At 37.3% G+C, this 25490-nt stretch overlaps 6 protein-coding genes across 11 annotated transcripts in view; 4 read left to right on the top strand and 2 right to left on the bottom strand.

The window, feature by feature from the left end:
• l(1)G0289 (plexin domain containing lethal (1) G0289) overlaps positions 1 to 9297 on the top strand; it is a 21132-nt gene extending 11835 nt beyond the window's left edge. The window contains exons 2-8 of the mRNA XM_018034518.1: positions 5411 to 5880; positions 5958 to 6293; positions 6411 to 6603; positions 6672 to 6881; positions 6952 to 7353; positions 7422 to 7558; positions 7639 to 9297. Coding sequence (XP_017890007.1) covers positions 5411 to 5880; positions 5958 to 6293; positions 6411 to 6603; positions 6672 to 6881; positions 6952 to 7353; positions 7422 to 7558; positions 7639 to 7707 — 1817 coding nt within the window. The 3' untranslated portion in view covers positions 7708 to 9297. The remainder of the gene's footprint in view (positions 1 to 5410; positions 5881 to 5957; positions 6294 to 6410; positions 6604 to 6671; positions 6882 to 6951; positions 7354 to 7421; positions 7559 to 7638) is intronic.
• Positions 9298 to 9366: 69 nt separating this feature from the next.
• LOC108630925 (hsp70-binding protein 1) lies at positions 9367 to 11180 on the bottom strand. The gene is made up of 5 exons (XM_018034519.2): positions 10897 to 11180; positions 10522 to 10759; positions 10041 to 10443; positions 9742 to 9979; positions 9367 to 9674 (listed from the first exon to the last, which is right to left on the bottom strand). The coding sequence occupies exons 1-5, from the start codon at positions 10938 to 10940 to the stop codon at positions 9464 to 9466; spliced, it is 1134 nt and encodes a 377-aa protein (XP_017890008.1). The 5' UTR covers positions 10941 to 11180; the 3' UTR covers positions 9367 to 9463.
• A 134-nt stretch (positions 11181 to 11314) lies between these two features.
• LOC108630926 (annexin B9) lies at positions 11315 to 13478 on the top strand. Of its 2 annotated transcripts, none has more exons than XM_018034521.2 (7): positions 11315 to 11422; positions 11542 to 11593; positions 11987 to 12368; positions 12443 to 12595; positions 12680 to 12853; positions 12913 to 13094; positions 13177 to 13478. In XM_018034521.2, the coding sequence occupies exons 2-7, from the start codon at positions 11564 to 11566 to the stop codon at positions 13228 to 13230; spliced, it is 975 nt and encodes a 324-aa protein (XP_017890010.1). In that variant the 5' UTR covers positions 11315 to 11422; positions 11542 to 11563; the 3' UTR covers positions 13231 to 13478. The 2 variants fall into 2 exon arrangements, with proteins under 2 accessions (XP_017890010.1, XP_017890009.1); XM_018034520.2 differs by having other exon boundaries at positions 11318 to 11422; positions 11536 to 11593; positions 13177 to 13477.
• On the bottom strand, positions 13326 to 16858 carry LOC108630910 (uncharacterized). Of its 3 annotated transcripts, none has more exons than XM_018034483.2 (10): positions 16605 to 16849; positions 16103 to 16523; positions 15760 to 15990; positions 15269 to 15669; positions 14915 to 15195; positions 14702 to 14838; positions 14469 to 14616; positions 14151 to 14379; positions 13851 to 14050; positions 13326 to 13788 (listed from the first exon to the last, which is right to left on the bottom strand). In XM_018034483.2, exons 1-10 carry the CDS (start codon positions 16628 to 16630, stop codon positions 13775 to 13777), a joined length of 2088 nt encoding a protein of 695 aa, XP_017889972.1. In that variant the 5' UTR covers positions 16631 to 16849; the 3' UTR covers positions 13326 to 13774. The 3 variants fall into 3 exon arrangements, with proteins under 3 accessions (XP_017889972.1, XP_017889971.1, XP_017889973.1); XM_018034482.2 differs by having other exon boundaries at positions 13326 to 13774; positions 16605 to 16847; XM_018034484.2 differs by lacking the exons at positions 13326 to 13788; positions 13851 to 14050 and having other exon boundaries at positions 14228 to 14398; positions 16605 to 16858.
• Positions 16859 to 17082: 224 nt separating this feature from the next.
• CytC (mitochondrial cytochrome C) lies at positions 17083 to 19743 on the top strand. 3 transcript variants are annotated; one of them, XM_018034517.2, is made up of 4 exons: positions 17083 to 17207; positions 18408 to 18457; positions 18722 to 18863; positions 18952 to 19743. In XM_018034517.2, exons 2-4 carry the CDS (start codon positions 18419 to 18421, stop codon positions 19095 to 19097), a joined length of 327 nt encoding a protein of 108 aa, XP_017890006.1. In that variant the 5' UTR covers positions 17083 to 17207; positions 18408 to 18418; the 3' UTR covers positions 19098 to 19743. The 3 variants fall into 3 exon arrangements, with proteins under 3 accessions (XP_017890006.1, XP_026674259.1, XP_026674258.1); XM_026818458.1 differs by lacking the exon at positions 17083 to 17207 and adding an exon at positions 17540 to 17593; XM_026818457.1 differs by lacking the exon at positions 17083 to 17207 and adding an exon at positions 18024 to 18046.
• A 988-nt stretch (positions 19744 to 20731) lies between these two features.
• Positions 20732 to 24823, top strand: LOC113465066 (uncharacterized). The gene is made up of 2 exons (XM_026818459.1): positions 20732 to 20935; positions 23234 to 24823. Exon 2 carries the CDS (start codon positions 23236 to 23238, stop codon positions 23470 to 23472), a length of 237 nt encoding a protein of 78 aa, XP_026674260.1. The 5' UTR covers positions 20732 to 20935; positions 23234 to 23235; the 3' UTR covers positions 23473 to 24823.
• The last annotated feature ends 667 nt before the right edge of the window (positions 24824 to 25490 follow it).

Raw genomic sequence — 25490 nt, 5'->3', positions numbered from 1 at the left:
TGCCAGCGTCAATAATTAATTGAATATTTCCTTCTATACTTTTTAGCACGTATCTATTTATTATTAGCATTGTTCTTCCGACGTCTGATTTCTTTTTAATTATAAGAAATGCGTTTTTCTAAAGTACATAAACTTTTGGGATTGACTGTATAGCCAATACATCCTTAAGCTATACATTACCTATGTTACTAAAATATTAATCGGTATAAGGATTCGAAATGAAAAATGCAAATTTTCTGAGGCGTCAGACCAACAAACATAGGATTTGTGCGGTAACGCGTCAGCTATGAAGGTAACTCGATCGAAGGCAGGGTACGTTTCGCGGTCGAGAAGAGTTGGCAACTTGTCTATGAGAATAGTTCAATAAACTTTCCGTACGAGAGCCAGATGCGTTTATAAATTCACGGAAACCTGCCAAAAGTTTCTGACAATCGTTCAACTTTCGCTAGACTCGTGCGAGGCTTATCGTCTCAAACTTTGGATAGTCCAACGAATTGCGTGACCAAAATTCATACTTATCATTAACAGATCTAAGAAAAAGGATCGTTTATATAATAATAACACAGATGTGGTAATTGCAGTGAAATTAAATAATGCAACACGATGCTTTGTAACTTAATCGCGCAAGTACGGATACATTGTTTCCGATGTCGTGCATTATCGCGATAGTTAGCACCAATTAACAAATAATAGCAAGCTTCGAGTCAACTTCGTCTAATAGCGACTTCTTCCGATAAAAATTCGTTATTATGCACACATTAAAGGTATCCTTGACTGCTGCCTGGCTCTGCAGACTTCTCCAACTCGTACATACACATTTGCATTCTATTATACAATTTTTTGTTCTCAATTTATGCTTGACGATAAAAATATACCATCTGCGTTACGCCAAAGGTCGGGCTAGCTAAAATAGAATTATATTATTCTTAAGATGATTCGCGAAAACTTGGTAAGACGACGGAGCTCGAGTCTCGAACGATTACGAAGTCGTTAACTGGCAATTAAACGCGAATCAAAGGAAATTGATGTCGCGACGACCAAACGTTGAAAGCGGATGTTTGAGTTTCGCAAGCGGATAAATTGGCTGTGATGCAGAATGGAAATTTAGTAATTACTATGCGGCATTAATTCAACAGTGAAATATTGTTCAAGAAAAGGAATAGAGTCTATGAAATTGTATGTATTGTTATTAGCTGTTAATTTGCAGTATGTAATCAAGGAGTGTCACTAGTTCCTGAATAATAGAGACATATTTCAAAATAGAATAATTTTTTTCGTGTCAAACTTCATTTTCTTTAGAGTAGTAATTTAAAATCTTTTGTGGCACATTATATAATAAACTAAACCTTCTAACGTCCCACAGAAAATTGAGTTGTTTGATCTAATATTAAAAGAGTTATTCCGTTTTAAAATGTTTCTGAATATTAATGGAAGTCACTATATAAGGCGGAGAAATTGATGGTGTTAGATTACGTAGGCGTAAGCGTGAAATCTCTGATGTACCAGTTATACCAGAAAATGATTTACAATACGCCTAAAGATTCTTCGTTTACTCAAGTATTTTCGGTTGCGACGCAATAGAACACTGCTTCGAAGTTTTCAAACAATGTTCGACACAGATGTTTCGTCTACTGTGCGTACGTTATAATATACAGTGAAGTCATTGAAAAGCCCCGCCGCGGTGCTGCTTTTCAGCAGCTGCCTGTGATCTTTCTAAACTTTACACAGTCTATTCACTGTTCTGAAGCATGAAATTCCTAGGTATGTATCATTTTACATACACAGAAAATATATATAAACTAAATATGATATTCTTGTTTCCTTTTATTGATGTTTTATATGAATTTTTCAGGCATGTATCATTTTACATACATTCATATACGAATAAATCAATAAGAATTATTATATTTCATGGAACTTCTTTAATTAACCCATGGTTATAGTTGAACAAAATTTATTTTAAGGCGAAACGTTATTTTCGATTTCTTGGTTCACTTTGTGTATGCATCAAAGCGTTAAGAAATCTGTGGTCGATCAACCGTCTTCGATTAGGTTAGGTAACGCCGTCAAGCGACTATAAACTGGTCAGTGGTTTTAAAAATCAAACAAAATACTTGAAAGGCTTGGCAGCTGAATAGGTTTAGACAGAGCAGTACTGGTTTCCTAGCGATTGTATCCGAAGTTTACGCGTCAATCTTGGCTCTCGAAGAGAACCGTCTCGCGTAGACGTAGATAAATGCGAGTCCGAGGCGCCGGCGCCGTATCACTTATGCATTTGTGATACGCATACATGCGTGTGTATCCAATTATGCCGATATTCCGACGCACATGCGAGCCATTCAGCCTCGTTACAAATTCGTTGTTTTATTCCTTCTCGTCAAGAATCTTATATGAATTTTCTTTCACTATACTGTATTATATTGCATTTTTTATACTTTCACCATAGATTTACATGAAATCTGCGGTTTAGTAATTACTGTGAAAAAATGCGATTCGGCTTCCTTTTATGTTGCGTCTGTACGACCAGTTTTTGTGAGGTCGATTGTTGATTTATTACCAAGCATCAAGGCAGAAAGATGTGGCACGAGGTCAGCTGTATTTTCGAGGTTTCAAATTTTCTTTTCAGTCGTTTATGTCAATCTCGTGTAAGCAAAATCACGCAGCACCAGTTGACATAAGGAAAGGTGACGACGACTACCAAGAACCACTGGTATTTAGAGACAGATAAGGCCGTCATAAGTCCAACACTTGTTGAAGCCATGCGATATAAACAGCTGAGTCTTAAGGTTGCATGTGTCGTAAAATCTCTATTAAAAGTTTGAGAAATCTGTTGAAATGTGATGTCGAATATTTGAAGCGATAAACTTTATGGGAAAATGATGTTTAGAGAGAATTAAAGTTGATAAAATCGTTCGGCGTGTTCTTTTCAGTCACAGGGAATTTTTAACGTATAATTTCTAATATTTTAGTACATGGATTTTATACTTTTTTATAGAGAAACCTAAAAGAAGTAAGAAAGTCGATAATGAATTTTATTCAATTTGAAACATAAGAAGCTTTAGATTAGAAGAAGAAAATAATTTAATATTTAACTAAAGTGGATTTAATTCTTAAATTAGGTAATTCTTGTTTTATTATTTGTCGCGTTATATGGAAACAGAAGTCGCAGTCTCTTTGGCACGATTAGGAATTCGCGTTACAAGAACTAGCATTATACAGGAGTCTATTATACTCGTCTAATTGATAGTCGAGCACTAGAACAGTTTATTCAAACGGGAGCACTGCAATTTTTCTGAAGGGTTAATTAACCGACGCAGTACCGCGCCTGCGGTGTTTATTTATTGCGACGAGGTGAGACAGGAATGAAAGTAATTGCGTCCGTGGCGAGAGACTCGAGAAACGCGGCATGAATGGAAATTACGAACGGCCGATGCAACAAAAGATTTATCGATTCCGCAATTCCAGTCAAGGATATTCACAGTTGCTATTGTCATTATGCGATTTTTTCAGTTAGCATTAAATCTACCGGTAGTTTTTATACACCAATATACTACATTTATATTATTTATATTTAATTGCAATAGTGTTAAACAGTATAATTTACTTTTTAATTCTAATAAATAATATCAATAATATTCAGAGTTTCTATTCATTATACGATTTGAAACAATATAATTTACTTTTTAATTCTGAGAAGTAAAATAGCTGCTTCGAAAACTTCTTGAGGCTTCGTTCGCTTTTAAGACACCATACGAGCTTCTCTTAATTAAATCTAGTCTGGTATTACAAGATTAACACCGTTGGACTTGGCTGAACTCGTCGCAAGCTCGATAATATTCTAAATCTGTTAGGAAATTCATCCATCCTCTTCTTTCACCGAAATATCTTCATTTATGGTATTATAAAATCTTATCAGTTTCTCTGCGAGAAGGAGACCATCGTCGCGCGCGATTCGATTGCGGAGTCTGGGACAAAGATCGCAAAGAAACGCGCACTTTGTTCGAAGAGCGATCATGGTACCTCGCGGTACGTGAATACATGAATAAGCGACGCTAACGACGCTCGAATAAATTGGCGTCTCTTTATAGAGGGGACGACTGGGAGTTGAACGTTTAATCGAGCCAGCTTTCACGACGTAAAAATTTCAGTTGACGTCAATCGGCGTACATTCTATAGATACACACCCAAACGTCAATTATTGCTACATCCGGCCGCGATACAATTTGTCATGTGGAAGCCCACCGCTTCTTTTCAGCAAAAAAATTCATATAAACGCACCGAGTTAATAAATCTACATAAATGTAGAAACTGAATGATCCTCGTCCTGTTTTTTATTGTATTAGTTTCTTATATTGCGACTATGTAGATGCGAAAATAGTTTAGCTACATCGATTTTTCAATGCTTGATTAACATGTTTGATTGATAGACTAATTGCTGCAAATATAAACTTTGTATGTAATCATAAAGTACAAAATATCAAATAGAAATGCATGTAAAGGAATGTAAAGGAAATTGCAATCTTAAATGCATTTTCTTAACTGACTACCTTAAATCTTCTATTTTGCATAAAAATTCGCTGTCTATTGATTAAATACTAACAGATTTTATTTTTATTGACCTCGTGAAAGATAGAAAAATCATGCTTTGGAGGACTTTCTCTCTCTCTGTGCTAAGTACATGATAAAAAAAAGAAACTTTTCCATTGATTTCCTTTCTCTCAATCGCCTGGTCTCTAGTCTCTCATTTGTGCGTTCGGTCTATTCTCATATGTAGATTGCGGATTTTTATGCAAATTAAAACATGCATTGTATCACTTCAAAGAATGCGTTCTAAATAGACATTTATTTGAACATTGTAATAGGAACTCATTTTTTAAGCAAACATTCTTTATATTCACTGCCTAGATAATTTTTCTATAAATGCATAAAATGAATTGTGTACTCTATAGTTTTGCTGTTTTTACATTTCGAACAAGACATGATTAATTTTTTCCTGAACGTTTTGCTGACAATAAGCACGGATCACCGTTGGCCAAACCGAATCTGTTTGATCAAATTGTAAATGGACGAGGTAGCAGTGTAAATCGCTTCGTGAAGAAACATTGGCATCGTTGGACGGAATTTATACCGATCTGGGCCAACTGACTGATGCGAGCGCTTAATGTAGGGTCGCGTGTAAAACGTTCGGTCGACCCCCTTTGAGAACAGAACGACCGACGAGACGCGATGCTATCTATAAATTACTACGGACCGTCACACGTCTACGTGAACCGTCGCATTGTCCACAATCAGAATCCCCTTTTATATCTTTCAAGACTTCGAGTCTTAACAAATTTTCATACAGTCATATCAGTTTCTAGTTATTGGATTTAAGTTCAGCATTGACCGATGCCTTTTTATTTATTTGCAGATCAATATTATTACGCGGTGGGACCGTCGGGAGGATCCCTGCAAGATCGCGAACCAGTGAGATTCCATCTCGCCGAAGTGGAAGATGAAGCATTCCCGAGATATCGTCGTGCAGCAGAAGAGAAGTCGGTTTACCCGACCACGCAGGTACCGCACGAGCAACTGCAACCGCAGCAGCTGGTCACGCTGCAGCCGCACGAGCAACCGCCGTCGCAACCGCAGCCACAGACACAGCCGCAATCGCAGGCTGTCGTGAATGCCACGAACACGCCGATGAAAGTTTCCTATTTGACGGAGTATTCGACTGAATCGTCGATCGCTGTATCCTCCTCATCATCGCCATCCTCCCCGTCCTCGACGACCGGTGGTACCGGTGTACAACCAACCGAAACAAGCACGATTTCGGCTGATAAACAGGGAACTTTGAAAAAGCCAATTTTGTCCACTCCGAAAAATATTACCAAAACCAACGTAAGATTTTGTTCATTCTTAGTCTATATGCAAATAATTAGGATCGTATAGATATGTATTAGCTTTCTTTTGTCTAGGTCCTGTTATCGAGAAACAATTCTAACGCCAATGAAACTGCCGAGAGCAATAAGACGTCAACGAAAGACACCCCGGCGAAACCTGCAGATGAAAATGACGATAATGACGATTCAGATAGCAATATCGGAGATATATCCATTAGTAAGTTTTCAGACTGGAATAATAAGACCCTGACTCAACACAATATCACCAAGGCGGAGAACGACACGCATCAATATTATAACAGCACGTTCATCGTCGACGAGGAGATCGGGAAGAAATATTGGGTGGATATAGACAATCATCCAGATTTAAAAGTGAATCTCTTGCTCAGTCAGAGTCACCGACGTGCTGCGGTAAATGTTCACTGTAATCTTCATATGTAGACCGCGGATGTTTGACATAGGAACATGAATTAGTACGATCCCATATTTTATACTCGTTTCTCTACATGTACCTTTTTTAACCCACAGACAGTGAAATTGAAATTCGATTTCCCTTTCTACGGTCACAAAGTTCGTAATATCACGATCGCCACCGGAGGTTTCCTGTACACCGGCGAGTACGTTCACGTTTGGCTGGCCGCCACTCAGTACATCGCCCCATTGATGGCGAATTTCGACACGCGTTTATCGAACGAGAGCTTCGTGAAATACGCCGACAACGGTAAGTAGAAGGTAACGAAAATAATAGAGGAAAAAGAACTGAAACCTCGATTACGATTGTTACTACAGGGACAGCTTTTACGGTCGTGTGGGAGAAGGTGGTGTTGCAAGACAAACCAGAAGCCGGGGCGTTCACCTTCCAGGTGACCCTGCATCAGAACGGCGACATCGTTTTCGTGTACTCAGTGATCCCGTTGATGGTCGAACACATCGAAGACACGGCTCATCCCGTCAAAGTCGGCCTTAGCGACGCTTACATAATGGACAGAATAGCTTATTGTAAGTAAAATCATTTATTACAATATTAAAGTTTTATCATCGATTCTTGAATCTCCTTTCTTCTCCACAGTCATTCGGAGGAAAACGATTTACGAGTATCACCGCGTCAACTTCAATCGACAGGACATTAAGAACTGGACAGTGATTTATCTGAACGCTCTGCCCACTTGCTTAGGAATTGATAACTGCAGAGACTGCCTGACTAAACTAAAGGATTTCGACTGCAAGTGGTGCTCGGAATTGAACCAGTGCAGCACCGGGACGTTCAGATCGCGGCAAGATTGGCTCCTGAAGGGTTGCGACGTTCGGATGATAAAAGACGTGGACAGTTGTCCATCGGCGACCACTACGTGCAAGAATCACGTCGAGGAGTATGTCAATCCTGCTGTACACATGCAATCGGAGGAGTCGGTCACCGTTAACGAGATGAAAGCCATGTTCGAGGATTCAATGATACATTCTTTGAAGCACTGTAAGATCCCTTTTAAACATACAATTATTTAATTATAAATTAGTTAACATTTGAATGGATGATTTCAGCTCGGGGCAACATGAACATGGGAGTTTCTGGGATTATTGGAATCCTTCTTGCGATTGGTTTAGTACTTGGCTTGGTAGCGTGGGTTACGTACGCTTATCGCTATCCTCATAGCACGTCTGGACAGATGTTGATCAGGGTAAGAAAATCGTATTCCGTACTACGTGGAGGTAAGTATGTTTCATGTAAATCTAAAGTTCGTCTGTTATGTTTGAACAGTACCGACCGAGCCAGTGGAGTTGGCGAAGAGGAGAAGCTCGATACACCGCAGCAACGATTCACATGTGATGAGATGCAAAGCGCAGTCGACAGTTAGTAGAGAACTATCGGACCAAGCTTCCTATTAAGTATATCTACAATTATGTCAAAAAGTGGTCTGCAACTACGAGACAGTTTGCATGTGGCGAGACGCGCGTTTCATTCTGCTGATTGCCATAAAATTATCGATGTTAACGTAATCGGTATACATACATATCAGTTCCATTAAAAAGGATGAAATTATGGAACGTTGGTCTCCGGGATTACGGCGATTCAGCTGTTAATGTAGAGAAAACTTGTGGCCTTGAGCAAAGCGGGCGTGATGATAACGAGACTTCTATTCAGATTTTCGAATCGTGTACACTCGCAGTAATATTAATGTAGCAACGAATTTACACTTACAGTTCGATAATGCCTCGCCCGCAAAAAAGCACCGAACTGAAAATTTACGACCCATCATTTCCCCGCGGTTACTCGAAACTCAAAAGACTTAAACTGTTTCTACGCATAATACGATGAGAGAGACGGGGATCGTTTTACTCAGTCTTTACTGAAACGTTCGCGATACGTATGTATTTTCTGATTGGTCCAAGCAAAACCGTATATACCGTAAAAAGATAGGCGAGAAATCTTTAGCCTGGCTAAGAGGAGCATTCATGTGATTTTAGCAGCAGTGGTATACTTTGTTATTGTTTAAGAATTCGTTCTTTTTTCGTATCGTTATATAAATTACGATATTTGTTTATAAATATAAATATATATGTACGTGTATAATCTACCGCGACATGAAGAGCAATATTTTAATAAAAAAAAAAGAAGATGAAATCGATTAAACGACCAAGTTCTGATCTAGCCTATGGAAACTACAGTTCAACTAGAATACGTGAAAAATAAATGGCTCTTTGAGAAATGCATACATTAAGCGATTGTATCGCCGATTTTGTCTATTTTTTACATTCCGAATATCATAAATATTCTTGCGGAACAGTTAAAATGAACGAACGATGATCTATGCTCTGAACTGTAGTTTCGTTCTATTAAATACATTTATGTACATGCTGTGTGCGTACATCGACATGCACGAAACATATATATGTATTTCATGAAAGGAATTTCTAAATGCACGAGCACTGTAACTTAGCAGTAACGTAGATGAAGAGATGGTAAACAATAAAATATTCAGACATACTGATAATAGTAGAATCACCAATGTATATAGGTAGCATATTAAAGTAATACAATAATTTTTATATAATTTTAAGTACGTAATTGTATAATGTCAACAGGTGCACTTAATCAACGTTTTGATAGATTTATTGGCAACAACGTATATTAAGGTACTTCGTTTCTTTATGATACAAATTTTTCTAATCATTAACAGTTTAAAAAGTATCTACAAAATATTAAGTGTTTTCGAAGATCTTATGAATTTGATACAGTAAACTTTTATAATCGTAACGTTTTAATCTCGCGATTGACGTTCCTAAACAATTTTTGAAAATATTACAAAATGTGTCAGGAGTTAATTATAAAAAGAATCACAATTATTTTTTGTGACATTATTGTGTATAACCTAATTGATAGTTTGTGATAATAAATACTGATAAGCTTTCACGCCTATCTATACCTCCAAATTTTACAGTGTCCTTTACAAAAAGAAATATTCGTTTATTCAAAACAAAAGCGAAGTCCATTACTAATTTTTTATTTAATTTCAAAATAGGTTTTATTGACAAACACATTAACATATGGTATACAATTTTGTATACGAAATAAAAATATACAATTACCTCTCCTGATTAGCATCTTGATCGGAAAAAACCTTCTTCAGGATTCTATTACACGCAACTATTTGATCGGGATTCTCCTCTTGCTTCAATTCTTTTACGTAGCGTTCTAACGTAGATTGGAAATTAAGTTCCGGTCGCCGACACTCCTGCAGAGCGAGAGGTATGTCGTCGGTGGTCAAAGCATCAAGAATGCTCAGCAGCTGATCCCTAGCACATTTATTTCAATTAATAATCGCATTACATCGAACTAAATAACGAGGGAATGAAAGAATACCTAATCTCTGGAAGGAGATCGTCCATCGCTAGCAGACCTATTGCTTGCTCTATCAAGCCCATATTGACGAGCGTCGATTTTAAATCGTTTACGCCTTCCTTAGTACAAAGCGAAGATAAGAGGAACGCAGATTTAATTTGTAGTTTCTTTAAAGAACTTTGCATAGCTCTTAGAAGAACCGAATAGCCGTCGTTTATATCCATATACTTCAAAGACATTGGATGCTCCCTAACTATGCCTGTAAACAAATACGTTTGTCGTACATTCTCGACGACGAAACGATAATAGATTTTACTTACAAGAAACAGCATATAGCGCTTTGATCCTGACAGTCTCTGCCGGATCTGTGTCTATCATGTTCAGTAACGTTGGGAATAATCCTGTTTCTAGAATTCTGTCTTGGCAGAATGGATTGTTCTGAGCTAGTTCAGCAATTACCTCCGCTGCTCTCCACCTAATGCCACTATGAGGAGAGTTCAAGCAAGGGCCAAATATCGAAAATCCACCTATTTTATAGAAATCATTGGCGATGTCTATATTGTCTACATAGTCTGCGATTGTTTCTAACGCAGCCTCATGTTCAGATGTGTCATCGTCTGGACGTAAATCAACGACGTTTGATAAAACTTTAAGAGATTTTTGTAATTCTTCTATTATATTGATCGACAAGGAAGAAAGTGTTTGCTTCAAAAATTCTTTTCTCTGTAAACACAATGATTGTGTGTTAAGGCAACATTCTCCTGGGAGAATTACAGATTAGTATTAGAATATGATTGTTACTTCTTCATCCATAGGTTGAAATTGACTCTCATTTGTATTTTGAGAATTGGTTGCTTCCATTGCATATCGAAGCAAGCCTTGTAAATTTGTCGGCTGCCTAGGTTGATTCGGTACTGGCTGGGTCGTTCGCTGCTCATTGGTATTCATGTTTGATGGTCCTTCGATGGACAATGGCCTCGTGCTACTATTTAAACGTAGTTGCCCTTCACTTTTATTACTGTTTTCTGAACCTTGCGAGCTAAAACATCATTCATGATACGTATTATCATAATGCCTTCTGATAACCTCCAGAAGTGCAATCAAATTTATCGAAGAAATTCATAGGTAAAATAAATCATAGCCAAATCGGTTGTATATATAAAAAACAATATTTACTTATCCATTTTGTTCACAATTTTACTCGTGTGCGCTGCGCCCATTAATTAATCGAATCTGTCTTATACGAACGTTCCTTCGATCCAACCAAACCAAACACGCATGGTTGCGATAAAATTGTCTCGTTTCCTAAAATCCAAGAAACAGGAAGGGCCTCATCAAGAAATATCCTGTTCGTATTGAAAACAATTTTGACACTGAACCACTGGATCACTGGACTGGACCCACTCTATTCTTTGACTGTATATACACTATATATATATTTGACTGTATATATAGTCAAAGGCGACGGCACGTTAGCATTGCAAGCCTATGCCACTGGCAGTCCATGTATATATAAAAGGTCAAAGGTGGTATTAGTAAGCACCTTCAGAGAAGTACGGATGACGTGATGCGAAAGTGGGTGTGTCGGGTGTGCCTACTTTAACTTGCATTAACTTGCCGGCTATCGAACGCGACAGTCCACTACGTTTTTACTTTTCCACAACCGGTGTTGTTAATAATATCTCTTCTAAATACATTCCTTGTAAGTACATTTCGTGTAACGTATATAAATGCGAAATAAAATAACAATGTACAGTAGTTTATTTGAATAGTTATCCTACTGCTGTATATCGGATCGATTGATTTTTAAACTAGTTTCAGGTGATCATTTACACACGCAAACATGTCGCAACAACAATATTATCCGTACAAAGTAAGTAGATTATTATAATTATATTGTACAACATCTGCGGAATTGTCTCGCTACCATTAATCATAAGATTGATCTATTTCTGGTGCGAGTATTGATCACCCGTATTTTTAACGAGACAATCACCGTTTTGTTACGTGTTCCAGTTATTTTCCACAGCGCAGAGTTCTATTTCCATAAATTTGTAAATTACTTGTTCAAAAGCAAATATATAAAGTTTCTTATACTTATTTATTCTTCCTTATTATTTTAAATACAACTACATGATTACTTGGGACATTGTTTGATATGTGACACAGTGATACAAATTATAATTATATGATATTAATGCATAAATGAAGTTTTTGAATTCATTTAAAATCATGTTACAAGATCATTTTATATTTTACGTTATAGTGTACGCCTACAGTGTATCCCGCAGAGCCGTTTGATGCCAACGCGGATGCTGCGATGTTGCGTAAAGCAATGAAAGGTTTTGGTACGGATGAGAAGACTATCATTGACGTCCTCACGAAAAGAGGAATTGTTCAAAGATTGGAAATCGCTGAAGCGTATAAAACTTTGTACGGAAAGGATTTGGTCAGCGATTTGAAGAGTGAATTAACAGGGAAACTGGAGGATGTGATCATTTCTCTTATGACTCCGCTACCTCATTATTATGCGAAGGAGCTACACGATGCTATCAGTGGATTAGGAACGGACGAAGAGGCGATTGTTGAAATTCTGTGTACTTTAAGTAACTATGGTATACGCACAATCGCAGCATTTTATGAAAATTGTAAGTTAATTTATTAATACTCTTTTGTTTTTACTCGATCTTCATATTGTATTCATATTGATTGTTTGTTACAGTGTATGGAAAGACTCTTGAAAGTGAATTGAAGAGTGACACTTCAGGACACTTTAAGAGATTGCTGGTCTCTCTTGTTCAAGCGAACAGGGATGAAAACCAAGGGATAGATCAAGCTCAAGCTGCGGCAGACGCTCAGGCACTTTACGATGCTGGTATATATAACAGTGAACAAATTTTCTTAACAATAAGAAATTCTACTGATGTAAAAATTATTTTATTTAATTGTTTAACGACAGGTGAGAAACAATGGGGCACAGACGAATCACAATTTAACGCTATTTTAGTAACACGTAGTTACCAACAATTGAGGCAGACTTTTATTGAATATGAAAAAATATCTGGCCATGATATCGAAGTTGCTATTAAGAAAGAGTTTTCAGGAAGCCTTGAAAAAGGCCTTCTTGGAATAGGTCAGTATTTTATTAACATTGCCTTTATATTTACGATTTATCTATATTGTCATTTTCAGTGAAATGCGTGAAATCGAAAGTTGGTTTCTTTGCTGAGCGATTATATGCTAGCATGCATGGCATTGGCACGAAGGATCGAACATTAATTCGTATTATCGTTTCTCGAAGTGAGATCGATCTGGGTGATATCAAGAAAGCTTTTGAAGAACGATATGGAAAATCTTTGGAAAGTTGGATCGCTGTATGTATTCATATCGATCTCTTTTTCAGTAAATCGTATTCAGTATTTTTATCGCTGCTAATGTAATGTTTAACATTTTTAGGGTGACACATCTGGGGACTACAAGAAAGCTTTGCTTTCGCTCGTTTCTACATAATGGATGGAGATCTCTATAATAAATTCCGAAGTTGCAACACTTTGTGGCACAAAGACAGTAGGTGTGTCTTTAATATGTTGGAGTAACACGTTTGCTTAAAATGCTTACACCAGTTTTATTAACTAAATATATGGGCATAAAGGATTGTGCATCTTATTATACACTATACGCGCTCTCGAAATTTTGTAAGAGCTGGAACGGTACTATGATCTGTTTTTTACAAGCTAAAATTTATTTCTATATTTTTGAAATGTTTATCTATTTTACAATGAAAATCATGTATTTATACACAATGTTGTAAAAAATTTTATCAAATAAAAATCTATTATAAAACGTTATTTCATTGCCTATTTAATAGGGAAAACTAGTTTAAAGTACACTGGATAAGTTAGACGTGTTTATACGAATATATAAAATTTTATTGTATGCATTTAAATTCTAATGTTTCCAAGCTCTCTTATGTGTTATAACAGTATTTCTCAATTCATATGTACAATAATTATTACTCACTTTTTTTTATTCCTTAAACTTCTACGGATTGCACCTAGAAATTAGTCCCTGATTATTAAAGTTAATTTGTATATTCACTACTATAAGCATATAGAATAATAAGTTTGTACTTGTGTTAGATTTTTCTTTCCCTTTGCATTTCTTATCGTTTTTACACGTCTTATTGGCTGATGGATAAAACAAAGCTGGCATTCTTCCGAAATGTTTTTGCATCGGAGTTGGTAATGTTTTCTCTAATGGAATCCAAGAAGGATTAGGTAACGTCTGAAATCCTTGACTGTAAATCGTGTGCGTATCCAAGACACTTTTCCTAGAAAACAAAACATGAAAGATAAAGGACAATTCTGTTTGTTACTTAATAAAAGAATTCTTATGAACAAATTTTGCAGCTTTATAATTTGAAATCTTACCCTGGTCCTTCTACCGGTTTATAGACAGTAGCAAATGCTCCGTTTCTTATCGTATGTCTTATGATATACTGTCCCGAAGAGAAGGTTGAGAGAGACTGTATAATATTGTGAAAAATGACTAACGAATCTTCGACTTTGACATTGAAGAGTCTCTTAATCTCATTGTTTACAGATACTGCCGTACGATATTCTATTTGTAATACTTCTGCTGTCTGTGCTGCTATTCGAACTGAAATTAATATCATCATCTACGTTTAGATGTAATAAAAAGATTTATATATCTGTTATTTTTAAGACTTGAAGTTGAAATTTATTTACCTCTTGCAAGACATGTATCCGGTCGAAATATCAGAGATATCCATTGCCTCAGTGCCTCCTCCAATGTCACAGCTTCAGCACCGAAATCGAGTTGATGCTCTAACTTTGGTGCTAGCAATAACAATTTTCGTAGTTTATTTTCTACCACCTGTAAATATATAAATATTGAACATATTTTTTTACATAGCACATTTGAAAAATGTCTAATGAAATATTCTACAATATAGACGAACCTCGTAGCCATCTGATTTCGTTCGAACTAATATTTTGTATTCTTTATGAACATTCTTCATTAATTCATTTTGTTCAGAAAGTTGTGGTGGTCCGATAGTAAATAACTTATATGATACTGAACTATTATTTTTTGCACCTATTCGTTTATAATATTATTCATATAACATTTAGTAGTTTTCAATATTAAAATGAATATGACTAATTTCTCTTACCTTGATATTTCTTTGAAGCATTAAAATTAGGAACATCAACACTTTTACTCAGACTTTCGACATCCGACATATTGTCTGAAAAACTTCGTACAATATTTCTTGTTGAATTGTCATCAGCGTTTATACTTTTTTCATCCACAGCTGATGATTTAATTTCTTCTTTGATAAGTGAAGGTGGTTCGCTTTTAACTTTTACTAATGTATTTTCATATTGTTCTTCCAATGCTAATAATTCATCGCCATTATTATCTCCAAATATATTATCATCAGATTCCCCGTTGCTATTATTACAAGAGTGTTAATTTTAATGAAGACATGTTTTCTAATGAAGACACAAATTTATATTCATCTCACCTTTCATCATTGGTACAAGTAAAGTAATATTTAAGAATGTATTTGTACACCCAGGAATTCTTCTCTGGTACAGTACGTGCAACTGGCGGAGCTGGTTTATCGATATAGATAACATTTTTATCATTATGCCTTTTAATGGTCACGGGTAAGATCCATGAATTTGAATATTTCGGTCCAATGTTATTTACTAAACAATTGAGGCCACTTGATGAAATCACTAGATCCACATTATTACTTTCAGCCAATTTATGACAATGTGCATCTTCACTTACAGGTAATTTCCAATAAATAGATTTGGTGTAATTATTCTTCTTAGGATACCTTTTTCGTAACATTTCTGAATTTATATGTAGCTTATATGGTTTTTCAAAATTTGGCAATATTATCTCTTTTCCCTCACCCTGGATGATGACCAATACTTAATTCATTCATTTATCTTTAATCAATTGTATTTGACGGTATAACATTATTTGATGTTTTGATTTACTTACTCCTTGTAGACAGTCAGAAATAAATTTTACTTCAACAAGTTTATCAGCTTTGAACGGTATGTTCGTTATTTCAGCATAAAACCTAGGTAATGTATAAAAATACTCTAACTTCGCTTTCCAACATAAATTTATGAAATCTTCACATTTAATTGTGTGAGTCCTCTCAGGCCATTTACTTTTTGCAAACTGTAAGAACTCGTCTTGCTCTTTTGTTATTTGTGGTTGTAAATCCTATAAGAGTACAATTAGTTGCTTATTGCAGGCCACATGAAAGAATGATATATTCTGTAATTCCTTAGAAGAAAAAATTATTTTAATAATTTTTAACATGTATTTTACATACTACGTATTTTTGTAAATCTTCTCTTTCTGCTTGTGTCAACTTCGGCTTGCTAGATTCTGAAAATCTTAACAATACTTTTAAGCACATGGCCTGTTGCGTGTCATTTAATGTTGACTTTTTTGTAGGTTTAAATATTGATTTCACTATGCCAGGTACATAATGTTTGCTTATTTTCGGCTGTTTAGATACAGGTTGTTTAGATTCTTCTATCTCCATCTCAGTTTCTTCAGTACTCTCATGATCATTTAAATCAGGGATATCTCCTTTCATTGAATCAATATTAACATGCTCATAGTCTGCTTCAATATCTTTAAATGGGTCTGTAAAATTGCCAGTTATAATTTTATACATAACAGTTTCCTTTTCTAATCTTTCTTCATCAATGAAAGTGTTCTCCAACATGTCTTCTAAAGGAGGATTCCTAAAAAATATAAAATTACATTCTTATTCATTTATAATAATGAATAACAATCATATTAAATGTTCTCAATGTTGCTCTTACCAGTCAATATTCAAAAATCTCTCCATGTTTGGTAGTTTATAGTAAACTGCCAAATAATTAAAATCCTTTTAAATTCTTACATAGATTTAAATAGATTTAGTTCGATGGGAACTTTGACTGGACTGTTTACAGTTGACGGGGTTGACGGCAGTTATACTCTGTTATACATATAAAATAAAGATACAAACAGAGAGATCTCTGATACAAATACGATATCATAGAAACTTGGATCATAGATGGGAGTCATTCTTCAATATGGCTGATACGATATTAAGATGTTTCAATATCTTATTTATAATAAATTTGAACTAAATGTTTAGTAATCAAGATTTATTTCCTTTAATTCAACTGGAGAAGGAATTACTGATTTGAACAATATGAATCTGGAAGAATATCAATTACATTTCTACTTGATTTGAATGCCCTCTGGAAATACGTTTCGTAGCGTAACTTTCGAACTGTTGCGTCAGCCATTGAAATATCTTGGCTGAATTCAAGTCTGCCTTGAGGAAATCAGTGGTTATACATCGATCGACGCATATCTTCACGCGTAGACAGCAGACGTCTGCGATATTCTGATCACGCGGTTACTAGTCAGACAAAGTAAGTTCGATTTTTATTCTTTTTTTGTCATTTTCGATACCAATTTTCGATACTACTTGTTCCTTCCGCGTCATTCTACTTAACAGTAGTTTTAAAAAATCTTATCGATAAATTGTTCAGTGAAGAATTACGTTGGGCAACGTAGTTTACGTATAGCGAATGAACTAAGATTTTTGGAAATTAATCAAATTGAGGGGAGTAAGATGTGTTCGTAGTCATCTTTAGTTGTTTCATTCGAGTGCAAAATTAGTTACGTAACGGTACTCTTATTGAGTTACAATTCCATATTATCATCTATTCATTCATAAAAAGTTCCATATTCCTTAATAAAATTTGTCTCTTTCACTGTTGGTGATTTTAACAAGAATCCCGTGAATTGGTGTTAGGTAACTGGTGATAAAAGTTCCGAGCACGTGCACTTGCATAAGACATTTTGCAGCCTTTTATGTTCGAATAATCTCTTATACAGAGTTATGCATATTTATTTCTTACTAAAAATATTGAACAATGCTTTCATTCATAAACTCTCATTGATATTTTCAGTTATTTTACATTTTGGAGTCTATGTCCCTATTCATTCCGTACGTGCACATGCTATCGCAAAAATGACATAATAAGGCATGAATGCACGCTTTAATTTGTAAATTCTCTCGTACTTCCGTTAGATTAGATTACGAATCGGTCATAAAATCTACTGTGCCAGAATTTTGTCGGTACTGCCAGCTCCCAGACGCAATTTGACCTTTAGACAAGTGCTGGCTACGTCAATGTCATCGTGGCAGTTCCAATATTAGATCCTTTCATGCTGTGTTCTTTCTATTATAACACATTGCTAATAAGTAATTTAAAACTAATTTCTTAAACGATCAGCAACGATTGCCATATTACTTTATCATTTTCCTTATCGAGCATATCGTGACACGTGCTGAACGGAAATTCTTATACTTTCCAGCTATCGATACGTACATGGACTTTTTTCACTTACCAATTATTGCAATTTTATTTAATGATTATATTTATAACATGTAAATATATGCAAGTTTCTTGTGCAATGATATTACGAAACCTAAGATTTTTGTTCTCGCATTTCGCGCTTATGTAATCGAGTGTGAATTAGAATGATCTGAACGCATCGCGAACACAATAGATTAACGAAAAAGCGTGGGTACCGAGGAATTTATGTTTAAAAAATTTTTTCAGGCTAGGATATAATGGGTGTCCCCGCTGGCGATCCAGAGAAAGGAAAGAAGGTAATAAAATCCAATGTTTAATATACCTTATTCAATTCACTATTCGTTACTTGGAATTTATCGTTTATGTATATTATAACTACGCGCGAAATTCCGAGCTCGTGACGTACGAAACTGTCGAGACGATTACGTGTGATAAAACGATCATTTTAATCGCTTCGGATACGAATGTACATGGTTTTAATACACCTCCGATAAAGTATTGATAAAATATATTGCTCGTTACACTAATTACTTATACGCGATTATTTTCCTTTTACTTAGATCTTTGTACAAAAATGTGCACAATGTCATACGATCGAAGCTGGTGGCAAACACAAAGTGGGTCCCAATCTGCACGGTATAGTCGGTAGAAAAACGGGCCAAGCTCCTGGTTACAGTTACACGGATGCAAACAAAGCGAAAGGTATGTCTTTGAATTCTGAATTATCATATATATTTATACATTTTACATTTTGAGAGGTAATTAACAGTGTCCATGTATATTATTTTAGGCATCACGTGGAACAAGGATACGTTGTTCGAATACCTCGAAAATCCGAAAAAGTACATTCCTGGTACGAAAATGGTGTTCGCCGGTTTGAAGAAGCCGCAAGAACGAGGCGACTTGATCGCGTACATTGAACAAGCATCGAAGTAAGCTTAGACACTCGTCGACGATGATAAAACACGCTAGACGTGTTTGGCGGGGACAGAGGGAAAACTAGTACTATTATCACTCTTCGGCCCTCGGAGACCCCGCTACATCACACTCGACTCATTCATTAATTCTCCCCCATCTGGTACTCAAACGTTCGAGCAACGTCCGAATAGTGACGAATTGTTGTTATTAATTATAAGTAGGTGTGTCATGCATATTATAATGTACATTGACAGGAGTCGGTCTGAAAGATCTTTTGGATCTGACTCTGCTTCATCGTATTAAAGATATTCTGGTGCTCTCTTGTAGTGGCTGAGCCATTACGTGCACTATTATTTATTTATGAATACGAACTGTTCAAAACGTTCGAATACAAACTGTAACGTAAATGCATATGAAAAATACAGATTCGAGGACGAATTTGTAATCACTTCATTTCCGGTGTTGTCGACTAACGTGAAGTATGAGACAAAGTACAAAAAGGCAATATAATGATACGCCCTGTCAACAAATTCGATCAGATCTTGTTGGTATCAAACGAAAAGAAATTGTATTAATTACACGAAGGAGGAGATAGTGTCAATAGTAAAAATATGAGAATTCTATTCGAGAAGTGAATGGAAATAAAATAAATAATTGAAACGTCTGGTTGTAATATCTCTAAGTTAAAACCACTGTGATATAGGAGACGTTAGGATAATATTTATGCCACCTCGATAAGAGAGGAAGGAAGGATGCGGTTAAAAAAACCCGGGAAGCGACCCGAGGCTTTGTACAATATTTTGTCGAAACTGGTCACATTTAGATTTCGTTCGGTCGTGAATTCACGTTCTCTCGCTCGAAGTATGGAAAACGAGTCTCAGTTTTGTGAGGAGCGAATTCGTGTCGTGAGAAATAGAAGAGATTCTATGAGACTTCGATTAGTCCGCGTATTTAGTTCCGGGTCTTTGAAGAGTCCGAGAAGTCCGTCGAATGTTTCGAGCTCTCGAAGCTCAAGTCCTGGTTACAACATTTCGTGGTTTTTACCCTCGCCTAATGAGTGTCACTCGCCGTGTTCGACGGAAAGCGGTGCCTCGGCTTTTTCTCCAAAGTCGATTACGAGTAACAGTGCTATGAGTTCTCGACGTTCGCTTAATTATTCGCCATGTGACAACGAAAGGTAAGGTCTTTTAATTTTGTACACATACCGACACGTTTGGGCATGCATGCGAAATTTGAATTATACAAGCGTGAACAGAGGAATTTAAAGTGTAACGTCTCTATTGTTCCTTGTTTGTAAAATACTCCTACTTCCCAAACAGTATTCGAAGCAAAACCACGTGTCAGAATTATCATTTTACTTAAATTAAAACATCGTGGAGAATTTACGAAGGTAAACGAAAATACAAATACGAAGAAGCTCGTACAGTTTTATAAGAACGTGAAGCTAGAAATTGAGAGAACAGATGGGTGATTAAAAAGTGAATGCACGAGGTAAGGTGCAGACAGGACGGGTCGATGCAGCGCCGGCGCCGCAGAACATAACCAAGCAAGAAGACGAGCATCCCCACCAGGTTGCGCCGTCGGAAACGATCGCGTCGACGCGTGTATATGTATGTAGATATGCGCGGAAAACAGAGCGAGAGGAAAAGCGTTTCTCTGTCCCTCGTCCTCTTTCCTCCTCGTTTCCCGTCGCTCGACGCTTCTTGTCGCGCGAACGCACCTCGCCTTGTGTTCCGCAGCAGAACATTACACGAAGCGCCTCGAACCAGTGTGGAACGGTTTGCTGCAAACCACCGGGGCAGTCCTCGCATTTGCCTCCTCGTGGAGAATTAGGAATTGAAATAAAACTCGCACAGGTATGTAATCTAACGCACCCGTTCCGACATCGGATCTCCTCTTGTTTACACATCGATTATCTAGCTAATCCAACGTATTACAAATACAATTTTTACCTGATTGTCCCTCGAGCGCGAGGCGAATTGTAACTAAACAGAATTGTCATGCTGTAAAGCTCTGACAAGAATTCTTTGAGACATTATCCTGCAACGCGCGCGAATACGTATCGTCAATAGATTCCTGTTTGGACTCTCCCAAATATTGCATTCGAAAATCGTCATTTTTATCGTATTTTACTTTCAACTCTCAAATTTGTCCTTCCCCCCTCGTTTGAGCTTCCGTCTCGTAACTACTGTGACTCGTACCCAAAAACTCCCAGCGTTTGTCCGTTCGTGTAACGGTTCCTTTCAGATGTATCTGATAATTTATAACCCCTTAGGTTCATTAATTGAGCCATATATTTAAGAGTGAAAGACGTTTTATTTCATTTACTAATCGCCGAAAGTTAGTGTTTCCCTTAAATACATTCGATCGTGTAAATCCTTGTAAATGATCGTTCCTGTGTTTGCGAAGAGTTGGAAGCAATTTGTATCTCATTGTTTGTCAAAATCTTATAGAGAGACGGTAGAGGTGCGTGGTAAAACGTACTTCACTTTCAGTCTTTCGAGGGTCTGGTAACAGCCTCGAGCAAAGAGCATGATTTAGGCCAGACGGTGTTTCCTAAAGCATGTAGGCGTACATACGCTCATACACCATCGGGCATATCAAGGCAGACAAGACACGTTCATTTACACACACGCGTGTTCTTGACTATACCTATTTGTAGCCTGCATCATCGGGCAAAAAGTAGGTCTAGGGAATCAGCTGACCGAAAGAGACGCGTGCGCTTCGCTAAAACCAGAACACATTTGGAACGCCCACTACATATATGCATACATACACACTGTGTATCCACCTACTCTTGAAATTCCGGAAAACGTGTGTCCTCGGATCGTTGATAAGCCTCGCAAAAAGTATTCGTTTAATCAATCACTGATTACCCTCATACACGCCGTCACATACATCGATATACGCAAATAACGTTTTATATTTAGAAATATAGGCCATGCATGTTTGATTTACCTGTACAGTGGTTTTACACTGCCCCTCTTATCAGTGAATTGTTTTAACATTTTTTAATGTCAAGGAGGAATAGGGTTTCTCAATTTTTTTATAAAAAAAAAACCAGCGTAACAGAGTATGAATCAGGTACAATATATGAATTAGTCTTACGAAGCAAATGATGCATTTTAAGTAAAAGTCATATGAACTCAGCTATTATTCGATTCAAAACAGTTTTAATTTAAGCGCAAACACTTACATTCTCTCTTAATATATCTTTTATTTTTCTGTTCATATAAAAATATCGTGATCCATACATTAAACTAGACAATCACTATAACAATCTACTCTTTGCAATAAATGCGTAATGGACCTTCGACCATGACCGAGTAAACGTTTAGCGCGAACATAGTCAAGGTCGATACGGCAAGGTTCACGTGAAAATGAGAAAATTTTCAAATTGCTACATCAATCCCTTCATCCTTATTATTATGATTACACGTTTCTCAAGATATAATTTATCATCTAAATTCGATGATTTCGTTTTCATGCACGTACGATCGCGACGCTCTCTCCGTTGCATAAAGCGGCTTTCTTAAACAAAAGAGGATTTGTCAGTGAAAGGGATTTCACTGTCGGCCGTGAGAAAAAAAGTAGTACGGTGACATACGGGGAAAATCTCATTATTTAACCATACTACGGCCGGCTTACGGCTCTGCGGTCTGAAAATCGTTAGTCGTCGATGTCGTCGTCGTCTTTTACTTTATTATGCCCCGTGCTAGCCAACTTGGAAACTTTCTTCGATCACCAGAATATTTAATGACCCACGGTTGTGTACATTTCGTTGGAAGAGTCTAGTCGAATCCCCTTATTTGAACGAACTAGTCGGAGATAGGATTCGCGGTGCACACGGTTAATAACCGTAAAATACATGAGTGAAACATATAATCAGACCGCTGCGTGTATATCATAAAGACACGCGAGAGGAGGCGATCAATTAACTGTAAAAGGTAACGAGCACGTAATGAAAGCAAGCTCCGGGTATATTACGGTAATTAACGCGCGCAGTTTTCCTTGATTCGCTCGAAGCTGAGCGAGACGTTTTCCTTCCGCGTTTAGTAAAGTTTCTAGACGAAAACGCGATTCCCATGGTTATATCATTGAATTAGAAAGGTGATCGTGCGAGGTCCTGATTAATCGTTTCGATGATGATCTAGCGATGAAGTACTCGCCGCAGCAGCAGCAACAGCAAAAGGAAAGGAAGTCGGAGAGCGACGTCTGCTCGATCGAGGCGACACCGAAACGGGGAGCGCGACGACAATCGACGTCGACGGAGTGTAAAGATTCGTCGAATTCGTTGGCGGGCAACGCGATCTACCGTTCGCCATCGACGGGGATATTCGCCTGGATGCGCGTGTTCCGGCTCGCCACGATGCTTCACCAAGTCGGCTGCTAGAGCCGAGCGTCACGGAGCAGACGGCCGACGCGCCGCTAATTCATAGATGTATTTAACAAATTAAAATTTAAAGTACCGCGTACACGTGTGCACCCATCGCGCCCGCACTCGTGCAAAGGCCAGGTCGCGCGCGCGGTCACACGTGTACAGGTGCGCCCGACGACCCTTTCCTCTTGGTCGTGATTTACCTATCCATAGGGTTTGTCGGTTTGTAACGTAGGCACGACCGACACGGTAGCTCAAAACTATAGTGCGTTACGCAATTTCGTGTTAACAGCCACGGGCGTCGTACTGACTACGTTACGCCTACTTTTACGTAGATTATTATCGAGTGTTACGTACATGTACATACGCGTGTCCTCGCGTATACGCGCATACCGATAAAACCGTTTCTCGTAAGTGCGTATACACGCGTGTGCATCGTTATACGCATACGCATACGCATACGCATAGAGCGCAGTCCCGGATTCCCAGTAAATCAAATTGGTCGTAAGCGAATCGTATTAATTAGCGTAAGCTTCGAGATCGGAGGTAGTTCGTCGCGACTCATTGCAGGTGATCCGTTTTCAGGTGCCCAACCCCCTCTTAACGTTATTCTCCTTTATTCGGTTCAGGCCAATTCGAAGTCGAGTTACATGTGCACGCGTGTACGATTTACCTGCCATAGTGAATACGGTTTTTTAGCTTATACACGAATAGTGATAAGGATATAACGTGGTGCTATGTTTAAAACATTCCTTGGCTATCGAACTATCTTTCGTTTCTTTATTTTAATCTCTCCGTTTCATCTTCTTTGTGTGTTAACCCTTTCTCTGTCGGCCCTTCCCTCCTATACGTGTATCTCTACGTCCGTGGTATCGATTCTTTCTTGAACAACGACCATCGTTGTATGAATAAAAAACAATCGTACTCTTATTCTGTATTATCCGTTGTACTACTTTCGAAAGCAAATAACTGGATGATGTATCGTAAGTTTTATCGCGGTTGGTCCGACGGTCTGCATTTATTTCTGTACGTTTAAAACGTTTCTACTATCGCGCGCGCTTCAGGTATCTACGATCACGAATTAATATCCGATTTCTCCCACCCTCTCCAATCGATGCGATCGTTAAGAAGATCTGTCAGTTACTGATATCGATCGATATATTTTATGACTAACGCAAATCTACAAATAAATTCCATATTTGCTTTAACGCGCGATTCACTGTTTTCATGCGACAATCCTACAAGAAATCCCAAAGAAGAAAAAAAGGTATCTCCGTTACTGCGAAACTGTGGTGGAACTGCGGCCAGGATTTTTAGAAGTGCGTTTATCTTTGAATAATAAAAACGTTGTTCTCTCAAAGGTTAACACGTTCGTTGATTAATATCCAATCAGTCGTTTTTAATTGAGAAACAAGTTGATAATTTCGTGGAATAAAAGATCGTAGTCTTAGCACCTCGTAAACTCAAGTCGAGTTAGTTTAAGAAGGTGCGATTGAGCAACAACCATTTGTGGAGCATACGGAGGCAGAGAAGTAGTAAACGAAAGTGAGTCACGTTTGTGGGCTAAGAATAGATATGTTCCTTTACAAGGAACGTTTCATATCGGGTATACAAAGGGATCGAGGTATCCATTTTTAATTAAATCCATTAGCGGGTGTCGTTAAGGAGCTCCAATTTGAAATTGTAATTTATCGCAAGCCCCGTAGCGTTCTCGAATATGGGTTATCAGGTCCGTTTCAATTCGTACCTGACAACGATTGAAGCCTACAAGTCTTTATACGTCAATGATCTCATGTTGCTAGCTATCGGCTTTGAAGGATCTTTTTCTTGATGTCATCCATTTAAATCGAGGTTGCCTCTGTCGCGTCTGTTTAGTACATACAAATATGTTACTGCTACTTATTTCTTCCTGTGCTTTAGAAATACAATTTAATTTCTATTATGCTTGATTTAATTGCTCGTATTTAATGAGCAGATTTATTCTATTATAAAACGTAAAATGGAAGATTTTGTTTTAATAATTTGTCAAATGA

Source organism: Ceratina calcarata, unplaced genomic scaffold, assembly GCF_001652005.2.
Source record: "Ceratina calcarata isolate Rehan_Ccalc_2016 unplaced genomic scaffold, ASM165200v1 scaffold79.2, whole genome shotgun sequence".
NCBI classification, from domain to species: domain Eukaryota; kingdom Metazoa; phylum Arthropoda; class Insecta; order Hymenoptera; family Apidae; genus Ceratina; species Ceratina calcarata.
The sequence above is the reverse complement of the archived record's forward strand: the minus strand, read 5'-3'. Positions and strand labels throughout refer to the sequence as shown.